Here is a 10,324-nt window from a genome sequence, read left to right as displayed (position 1 = left end):
TAATTGCACCTGGTGTTATTTCCAAACCTTCTGTTCTTTAATTGAGTAAACTGACATACACTATTTTATGTAGTTTATATTATATTAAATGCATACCAATAACAGTGCAGAACATATGATAAACTGTACTGTTAACCCACAGTGATTGCAATATTTCATAAAGTTTGTGTAAAACAAATGATTTGGGTATATTTTTGAGCAGATTATTTCCTACAAATACAGAGAGAGAGCTTGAGGGCTATGTGAATATAGCTTGTGTTCAAGTGTTTATCATGCAGTTATCCCGAAAATAAAAAAAAAGTTTAAAACAGATATATGTATTTAATCTATACATACATATATATATAATGTCTTTAATTTTAATTTTATGTTGTCTTATGCTGTGTTCACACTAGGGGCGACACAGCAACAGACTACAAGTCATTTTCAGCGGAAGCAGGTGACATGAGACGACACTGACAGCAGACACTCGTCACTGCTGACAGGCGTGACATACTACAGATTAAAGTTGAGCTGGCCTCAACTTTTTTCGGCGCTCCAACAACACAGTGAACCGTCGACCAATCACACGTTATTGTTTAATGCTGATGCTAGCCTGGCATCACAAAGGTTTGAGTCAGAAACCTGCACCTCTCTCTTCTGCTGTGTGCCCAGCTGACCTACAGCAACCCCATCAACCTCTTCATCAACTTTATATTTTCATTCTGAATTCATAAATACAATTTTCAAAGTATAAACCTACTCATCAAGAAGTCCAGTATGACCAAATCCATGAAGTCCACCAGTCTGGTGCCTTTGTTGTATGGTGGCGTCTTTTTCACCGTTGAACAGTAGTCTGGTTCTGTCTCCCACCTGAAACAAACAGACATCGTTCACTCTTTGGCATAATTACCTTCGACAAAAACACCTGTGGTTAATATGCCTGGCAGCCTCAGTCTCTCATTACTTTTGAACATGATGTTTTTTCAAAATTAAATCTGCATTCCTATTATCTTAATTGCTTTATTGCATAAACAAGGACTTTGCCTCTTAAATAAGTGTTTTTAGTTTAATTTTGCTGAAAACAATAGAAAAACACCTTTTGTTTTGTTAGTGCTGAACACAAATCAGTCCTCTTGTGTTGTACCAAAAAGCAATCTAGAAATTTTTCTGCAAAATCGGACCTACACATGCAGTACAGACGCTAGTAGCCGAGGTAAGACCAAGTCATTTTGTTCTGAGTCCTAAACATGTCATAATGCTCCCTTCGACGAGCATAATGCCATTTTAAAAACGATGAATAATAGATTAAATTTACAAAAAGTATGGATGCTTTTTAAAATTTGACTGTATTGGTAAGGTTGTCAAAAGTCATTGCGTAACTGTCTGTAACCGTGTAGTTTTTGCAACGAAACAAAATTATCTTAAAAGAAATAATAGAATTAATGAATTTTAAAAGAGAATTCTGAATTTAATTTTCTAGACATTTCCCCCTTGTTTTTTGATCCTATCTATCAATCCATTAAAAGTCACCTTTTGCTTTTCTGTCTTTTTTTTTTTTTTTTTTGCAGTTTGCATGACATTTCTTGCAAAGTTGCTTCTTTTCTTGTGCCATTAAAGAAATCAAACCAATTTTTAAAGGTTTCAGAGGTTTAAATACTAGTAGAAGGCATCACGGCGCAAGCACAAGAAAACTGATGTAATTCCAGGTGTTAAAGGGTTAATTACCTGGTCCAATTGTTTTGGAGAGGAAGAGACCTCTGCAGATAATTCGGCTCTTGGTAAAAACCTCCTGAGGAATAAACACTGAGGGAATTCTACTGGGAAGAAGTTTCAGCTGGTCGCAATCTGCAGTCCAAACCACCAGATGCCACTAAATCTCCCTAAATTTTAAACTCTGTTCCTTTAATTAATAACGATTAAACTGCCAAATATTTTATTAAAAGATTACTTAAATTAAATCAAATTTAAAAAAAAAAAAAAAGATTTTTTAAAAAAGCATTCGCATTAGGTTGATTTTAAAAAAAATTGAAAAAAAAAACCACATTCAGGAGCCTTTTTTATATTTTGGTCTCATACAGGGGATTTAAGTTTCGGGAGCGTGCTAAGCTGCTTTGTTGAATCACTTAATATCATCCAGCACACTCACTCCTCTATGAGTAAAGACCCTACACCCACTGACTTTGCCAGCTTGCTGCGGCTGTAGGAGCGTCTCCAGGGGGATCTCCAGCTCCTGCGGACCGCCAGGGAGAGATCGGGCAGCATGACAGCCAAGGAGGCCTCGAGGTCTCTGGGGCGGCCACACACAGCGTGCTCTGTCGAACAGTAGTAGGTGCACTGACCGTAGAAACACACACTACCCACTAGGAGGAGCCAGAGGTGCACAGAGAGAGAGACAGAAGCAGAAAATAACAAAAGAAATATTGGGATATAAGAGATTGTGGGTGGTTGTGACCAGAGAGAATTTAGAAGAAAGGAAAAAATATTCAAAGAGAATCATAATCAGTTGACATACAAGGGCATTTTAAGCAGCGTGAATGAATAATGGAGGACTGTGTGAAAGCTACCAGGGGAGGAGAAAAAGGTTCGGGCCAGCTTGCGGTCTGTGGTGACATCTTTGATCTCCTTGACGACATCGACCAGCCTCCCAACCACTGGTGGGACTCTCCTGTAACCCAAAATCCTGCAGGGAGAGCAGCAGAGAGAGTGAGATGAGGACAAAGTGGGTGAGAGCTAGAGAGAAAGAGAAAACTGGATCAGAGGAGAAAATGCAACTCGGTGTTGTATAACATGCATTCAGTGTGGCCACTTTATTCACTGTGTTGTAGTTTACAGGCAAAAAATGGCCTTCATACCTGTCCAGGTGAAAAGCTGCAATTTCTGCATTGTGTCTCTCGAAATCTGAGAAGTAATACAGGTCGTAGTTGGTTTCTTCATCTCTCTCCTGCCTGCGAGGGAGCGGCAAAGTCAAACTACAGCGCATAATACATTCAATAATAGCTCTGTTCATGCATACGGCATACATTTTGGCAAGATTGTGTATTTTTGTTTAATTTTGTAATTTCCAGCTCAGCTCCTACAATAAAGCTAAAATACACTGAACAAAAAATTGTTACATTCTAACTGTTAAGTGCAAAAAAAATGCGCCATTGAAACCCATTCACACTGCAGTTTTTCATCCCACAGCCACCAAAGCATAAAAACATGCATTTTGTTACTTTGTTACTATTTTCCACATGATGACGTCATTTTTACCATATTTGGCATATGGAAAAAATACATGCTATTTCCACAAGGTGCACTGTTACAATGCTGCTGCAGATCACTGACATATCCCAGGCTGTGATGTTCATAGAGAATGTTACCCTAATTTTAAGAAGAAGGTTCTGGAAATTAAAAGTAAACGTGCTGAATTTTACTAAAACATTGCACTGGTTGTGTTACACCATTCGCAAAAATGTTTTTAGAACCACAAATTGTTAGCTGGGCATTCATGAGATGTAGAAGTTTCTATTTATTATAAAACATATCATTTTTAGCCGAAAATTCAGGGCAACTTAAAGGACTTCATATAATTTTATATACATTTCCTGTAACATGAGCAGTGTGTTGGGTTTGCCACGTGTGACTTACTTCATGGGTTTGAACATGGCTTGTCCATAGTTGGGAAATGACATCACCAGCTTCAGTTGCGTCCCTCCAGACTTCTGCACTGAAAAACAGCACAGAGAATGTTTCCATAGCAACAAACCACAAAGTGAACACATGCACATACAACACACACATACACCATGCTGTGACAGAACACATTGTCCATTAACAGGGTGCTAACACACGCAGATAGACACACAAAAGCAAAATGTAACAGAGAAAATACGTGCGTCATCATCATAATAGAACACAGTTCAATCAGTTTGTGGACACACAGCACCGTGTCATCTCTCTGACACACACACAGACACACGTAGCTTCTTGGTCGGACATTGTATTCATCCTCATGAATGTAGCCCAACCTTGACTATATAATTATACAAAAACTGAGAATTAATCAGTGGTGAGCAGTAACAAAATTAATTTTCTTAAGTCCGGTGCTGAAGTACCGTTTCTGAGTATGTGCATTTTACTTGTGTTTTACTTGTATTTTTTAGGAAAAGTTATTACCTCGACTAGCACTAATTTGCATTTCTATGAAGGCCCTCGGGTTTTTATTTTTTTCTTATCTCTAATACTTAGTCCATGACAAATTGCTTGCACTGACAACAGAATTTTACTTTGTCTGAAAATTACTTTTGATTGTCATTTTAAGTAAGATTTTTCTATCTGAGCTGCTGCTGAACAGTTTTAAAGCTACATGTGTGCAACTAGGATGCTGACGTAGGTTGTTTATTTATTTGATTATTTATTATTTTGTATTATTTAGTATTTTTTCCACAAGCTGCATCTACAGCAATTCAGTCAGGACCATTTAGTCAAGAAAAACAGTTATTGATATTTGGCGGTATGGCTCTGTTCTGGGGTCCCCCTGCCCTTCCACATGCTTACGAGGAAAGCCTGAGGCAGGTAGCACAGCAGCAAAACAAAAACAAAAAAACCCCAGAGCAGGCATCAATGACAACAACGACAATGATCACGTCAGAACGGCACAGAGGAGGAGTGCCAGGAGGACGAGTGTGCAAAAGCAGCACGCAGAGGGAACAGCGAAGAGCAGGCATGCTAGAGCAGCTTACACAAGGCAGCGCAAGTGATGAGGGCAGTGGCCTGTCTGAATTAAAACTACGCTCAATTTTTATTGTTTGCCAGACCAGGCATCGACCTGAGGATGAGAAGACTTTTGTTTGTTGCAAGCAGTCAGTAGAAACAGAAAATTAATGAGAATGGTGACTTTTTTGTCAGTTTGTGTTTATGGGCATTTCTATCAGCTTTGCAACTTATTCAACAAGCTTATCATTCAACAGGTAAAGCATGTACTCAAGTACATTCACTTAAGTAATAATTTGATTTAGTAACTTTCACTTGTATTGGAGTAATATTTGATCAGGATACTCAAGTAATAGAGTTGTGTACTTTGTCCACCACAGGAATTACTACAAGTGACAGTGAACCGAAGGCATAAATATTGTAAAATAAATTACCTGAACTTTTCATGTCCACTGATTTGTATGTAAAATCTGTCTTACAATTATTTACACAGAAAGAATATAAAGCCTTGTACTTTCAAATTATGTATAGTTTGTCAAGGTTTAATAAAGATTTCACCACTTGCCATCTTCAATAAGGTAATGAAAATCCATCCTTGCAGATATTAATGCCGCAGGTTGTTCAAAGCAAGGCTATGTCTCTTTTGAAATGCGAAATAACACATTCTTCCTCCACTACAAATAAAGGGTTGAATTCACAAACAAGAAAGCATCCTTGGTCAGTTTAATTCACTTCAGGTTTTTCTATTCTATTAAACTGAATAATACCAAAATAATTTATTTAAAAAGCTAGCCATTGCTCTCTGACATTACTGAGCCACCTGCCACCTGTCTACTTGTTACTCTTACACTGTTTAAACATTAAAGGGACAGCTCAACCCCATGATCAAAAATACATATTTTCCTCTTAACTTTAGTGTTGTTCATCAGTCTAGACTGTTTTTGTGTCAGAGTGTTGGACATATTGGCCTTAGAGATGTCTGCCTTCTCTCCAGTATTATGGAACTTGATATCTGGAAAGAGACATTGCTTTTGAGGCAAACATCTCTTTGGCTGTTATCTCCAACACTCTGCAACTCACTCCAAAGCAATCTAGATTAATAAATAATTCTACAAGTAAAGTTAAATATATCAAAGTAAATCCATTCCATCTGATTTTAAAATTCAAAAGCTAAAGGATTTCTAGCACTTATTATTAATGCATTGAAATTATGTATGATTGTTTTTGCCTCCGAATTCAATTTCTCAAATTTTCAACAACCCATTTATATTAGTATTATTATTTAAATATTATCTAACCTTATAAATATAGAATATGTTTTAATTTTATATATATTTATTTTTCAATGTTCACAAATTAATAAAAAAAATAGTTTAAAATAATTCAAATTCAAAAGGCCAAATTCAGAGGCCAAAATAACAGGTATAAAATTCAGAGTACACATCCAGAAACCCAAGGAAAAGCAGCTGATTCTAGATCATGTCAAACAAACATCAAGCCAATCAAGTTATGCTCTGCTGGTCACGTGGTGCCAATGCCAAAGGCTGTCAGCTTATGGTTGCAGCTCATGTTACAGCTATGTCAACAAACACGAGCCATAGTGCTTCAGTGAGTCTATTTAAGCTGCAGTTGTTAACATTAAGACGAGAGGGACTTTGAAAGAGTAATTTCACTGCATGAATCAGATCAGATGGGACAGATTTACTTCCATAGAAATATATGTATTTTTGATTTTGGGGTGAACGGCTCCAGAAAAATAATCACATAGTGTCATTTAGAGAAGACAAATTAAAAATGTTCTAACCTAAGCTCAAAATTTTAACCACTAAACTTTAAATTGTCACCTTTCACCAGGCAGAGTCCTCCCAAACCAAAATGTCTTCACAGTAACAGCAGACTCTCCACTGTCAATCCTCACAAGTTTAACTAAACCAACACAAACACACTGGGAGGCACCAAACTCAGAGTGAAAAAGTTTGTGTGGAGGAACATGCATGATTGATTGACACCGAAATGTGTGCTATAAGGCCGGTGGTTCATATATTCCCAATCCATCGTCTGCTGAGCCTCTAAGGCCCTTCAAAGCTTCACTGCAGCTTTCATTTCAGGAGAGCTTCAAAGTGAATCTACATTTGAAAGTCTGACCCTAAACCTCAGCTGTCACACAATCACAACAACCCTCCCCTTCAAGCCCCCCTCTCTCTCCATGAAGCCCTCCCACCTTTACCATAACAGGTTTGGGTCTGAGGGTAAAATTAGCTCAGATAATATTAGTAGATATTTTTAAGAGACCATGTTGTTTTAGTGCCTTCTGCCAACCTACAAAGCTCTTTCATACACTTATATTTTCAAGAGGTCCTCCTCCTTGTCCTCTACTCAAACAACATATTTGCATGTCTGATCCGTGTGCTCTTGGTGTGTGTGCTCTGCTCTGAACATACTGTGGTGAAGTAGCACCGTTAAATACAAAAAGGAAACAGCACACAGGCATATATGACCCAGCTGCAAACACAGCTCCAAAGTTTTGTGTCACACCTGCACTGACGATGCGGTGCGTGGCGAGCTGCTGGGTCAGCGACTCCATGTTGGGGTCAGGATGGGGGTATAGTTGCCAGCGTGAGATGCCCAGGTGGAAGCGTAGCCAAGGAGGGTGGCTGGTGCTGCTGCTGTTCCACTGCACGTTCTCGTAGCCTTCCTGACTGCCACTCACCCTAGACAGAGGAAGAGGGGAGAGAGATTGAGTAAGCGGGTTTCCATGACAGATTTGCACAAAACTTATGAGTGGTGTATGTTACATGATATACGTAGGTCATATAGTTAAAATGTGTTAATGTTACCTTCTGGTTTCACACAGGACACAAACCCCTTCTTCAGGGTCAAAGTCCTGTGAACTTTCTCACTCCTTAACGTTATGTCAGCTGACCTCCTCTGTCGCCATATAGCAATAAATATGGCCATTAAATATGCTGATTAAATATGCTAACAGTATTTTGAACACTTCTGAACAAACAACCAATTTCTAGAATGCTGAAAACCACCAATTACGCCCATCGAGCCAACAAAACTGAATGTTAGCGGCCTGTCAATGTTTTTCTAGCTGCCAACAAATGTTGGTATGTTGGGTGGGTATGTAGTGCCCTGTTGCTGATATTCCACTGAGCATAGTGCCAAAAAAGCAGTTGTTTTGGCAGAGGTATAACCTTTACCAATGACATAGTGCCTTGAAATGCACTTGAGTTTTTACTGAGATATCACTGTGTTTTCTGCTGAAATGGCGGCATAAAAGGCAAGTGTTTTTTACTGAGATGTTGCTGAATTTCCTGCGGACATAGTGCCACAAATAATTTAAATTAATTAATTTAATTTTAAATAATTTTTTACAAAGACATAGGTGTGTTTTCTGGATACTGCCAAAAAAAAGCGGCTTAGTTTTACAGAAATGTCACTGTGATTTCTGCTGAAGTGGCCCAAAAAGCAGTTGTGTTTTTACTGAGACATTGCTGTGTTTCCTGCCAGAATAGTGCCATGAAAAGCAGATATTTTAAGCCCAAGCATGAGCTTTTCTTATCATAACAAGGTGGTGTTGAAATGTAAAGTTTCAATGTATCCTTGGTTTACAAAATTGTAAATGCAAACATTGTTTTGGAGAGTTAGTTGCATTACATACTACGTACATACTAGATTTCTAAACAGCACCTGTGGGGATAAAGCTGTATTGAATTGACTGAAAGATGCTTAAAGAAATTAAAGCAAATGCAAGTATGTCTGGTAAAGGGAAGTGGTTTTGGGACAGTATTATCTGACTGTGACAATGACGAGAGACGATATCAAAAGAGAAATCACTGACCACATCAGGGAGCTCTTCTCGCTCTCCTTGATCTTTGGTTTCATTTTCAGCAGCCAGTCGTCCTCGGGGATGGGAGGGCTGGGCATATTGTAAAGAGGATGGTCAAACAGCGCCTCCAGTTTTGAGAGCCCAGACTCCACCGGTTCAGCTCGGTTGGTGCCATAGCGACCCACATTGACTGGCGCGTCGATTGAGACATATTTAGCTCCTTTGACTGATAATCCCACATCAGAAGGTGTTTGCACATGACCTTTGGCATCCTTATTGGCATCTTTATCGGAATAATCTTTTCGTTGGGCATCGGTTGGTGACTCAGCCGGACCACTGATCCCCACAGAGGTGTAGCCATTGAGTGCCAGGTCTCTCAGGATGTGTGTCCTGGGTGGCAGCAGGGGGTCGCAGGGCTGATAGTAAATGGGCAGAGAGACAAACGCCAGGAGGAGGTGGAGGAAAATGGTGATGAAGGCCAAGGACAGACAGATTGTCCTGGAGCGACAGCGCATACGTCGCATCGTCCTTCTGAGAGAAGGGTCAGGAGAGACAACCACATGAAGGGAAGACGAGAGAAAGAAAATGTGGTGTGAAAGATTTTCAAAAACATGGTTGGAAAATTGAAGAAAAGCCACAATATGAAACGGTAAGCATCAAGCAAGCAAAAGCCAATGATGAACATGGCCTTGAAAGAAGCACTGAAGGAGCTTCTTACATTATTATCAAAGAGAAAATTCTGGTCTACTCCTACCTGCTCCCATTCTCATGTGACCTCACTGAGGTCACTGCACAAATCCTCTTAAATGTGGAGGGAAACAAAAGGCCACTTACTGCAGCTTCCTTCCTTTTGAATTGCGTTCTGCCAACCCGCCGCTGCTTTTGCTGTTTCCCAGTGGAATAAAAGAGGACTTTATTCAGTATGCAGTCAGCCTTTATTCAGTTGTTTGTACTTTTCTCTACTTCTGCTACGATGTGCAGGTTGGTAGTGGTGCCAGGTTAAGGTGATCCGGACATGGATCAATGTGTTTGCTCTCTCTTTCAAAGTCTTTATCTGCCAGTTTATTTGTTATTTGTCCCTGCGTGTCAGTGTTTGTCTGATGACCTGAGATTTGAACCCTACAGATTCCCCTGAAGTAACCTTTGAAAAAAAAAGAAAAAACACTTAAAGGTCCAGTGTGTAGGGATTTAGTAGCATCTAGCAGTAAGGAAAAAAGCAAACATAGTTATTATTTAATGTCCCATTTCTGCCAGAATATCCCCCCTAAATAATACAAACTGGACCTTTAAACTTAAGCATGTTTTCACACAAGAAGTTTACTTTGGAGAATAGATACATAAATATAGACTATAAATAAATAAATGTATTTAAGATTATGTGCAATATGACTGTTTAAAATAAAAGAGCTAGTTAAGAAAGTGAAAAGTTATAATCTAGGATATGAGCAAAAGTTCACAGTATTAAGAGTAGTAGGAATATGCAGTGTACAGAGATGCTCAAAAAAAGTGCCAATATAACGCAATCTGACAGACGTGAAGATGTTAATGTGACATGCAGCGTCTATGAGAGGGGATAAGAGTGCTCATTATTATTTGATGCTAAACAGAAATGGCAATCTACCTCATTATTTAAATGATAGCCCGGACCTGTCCAGTCAGGACTTTAATCCACAAGCATTAAAACTTGAACATGCACTTGATGCAGATTACAGCATGATCTGTACTCTACACTGATGGTTTTAATTTTTAAACATTTTGTGAAGGGGGTGATGAAGAGCAAACAAGGACAAAATGATATTTCGTTGATGTGAA

At 38.9% G+C, this 10,324-nt stretch overlaps 1 protein-coding gene across 1 annotated transcript in view; it reads right to left on the bottom strand.

Annotated features, from left to right (window-relative positions):
* LOC121942613 (extracellular serine/threonine protein kinase FAM20C-like) overlaps nucleotides 1–9,734 on the bottom strand; it is a 39,789-nt gene extending 30,055 nt beyond the window's left edge. Inside the window, exons 1-8 of the mRNA XM_088074459.1 lie at nucleotides 9,347–9,734; nucleotides 8,525–9,043; nucleotides 7,213–7,388; nucleotides 3,613–3,691; nucleotides 2,835–2,927; nucleotides 2,547–2,662; nucleotides 2,162–2,342; nucleotides 743–852 (exon numbers count right to left, since the gene is read on the bottom strand). Of these exons, the coding sequence (XP_087930585.1) occupies nucleotides 743–852; nucleotides 2,162–2,342; nucleotides 2,547–2,662; nucleotides 2,835–2,927; nucleotides 3,613–3,691; nucleotides 7,213–7,388; nucleotides 8,525–9,036 (1,267 nt within the window). The 5' untranslated portion in view covers nucleotides 9,037–9,043; nucleotides 9,347–9,734. The remainder of the gene's footprint in view (nucleotides 1–742; nucleotides 853–2,161; nucleotides 2,343–2,546; nucleotides 2,663–2,834; nucleotides 2,928–3,612; nucleotides 3,692–7,212; nucleotides 7,389–8,524; nucleotides 9,044–9,346) is intronic.
* Between the last annotated feature and the right edge of the window lie 590 nt (nucleotides 9,735–10,324).

The sequence above is a fragment of the Plectropomus leopardus genome, chromosome 3 (assembly GCF_026936395.1).
Source record: "Plectropomus leopardus strain MGB_pleo_1.0 chromosome 3, ASM2693639v1, whole genome shotgun sequence".
In the NCBI taxonomy this organism is placed as follows: domain Eukaryota; kingdom Metazoa; phylum Chordata; class Actinopteri; order Perciformes; family Serranidae; genus Plectropomus; species Plectropomus leopardus.
This window is presented reverse-complemented; position numbering and strand designations above follow the sequence as displayed.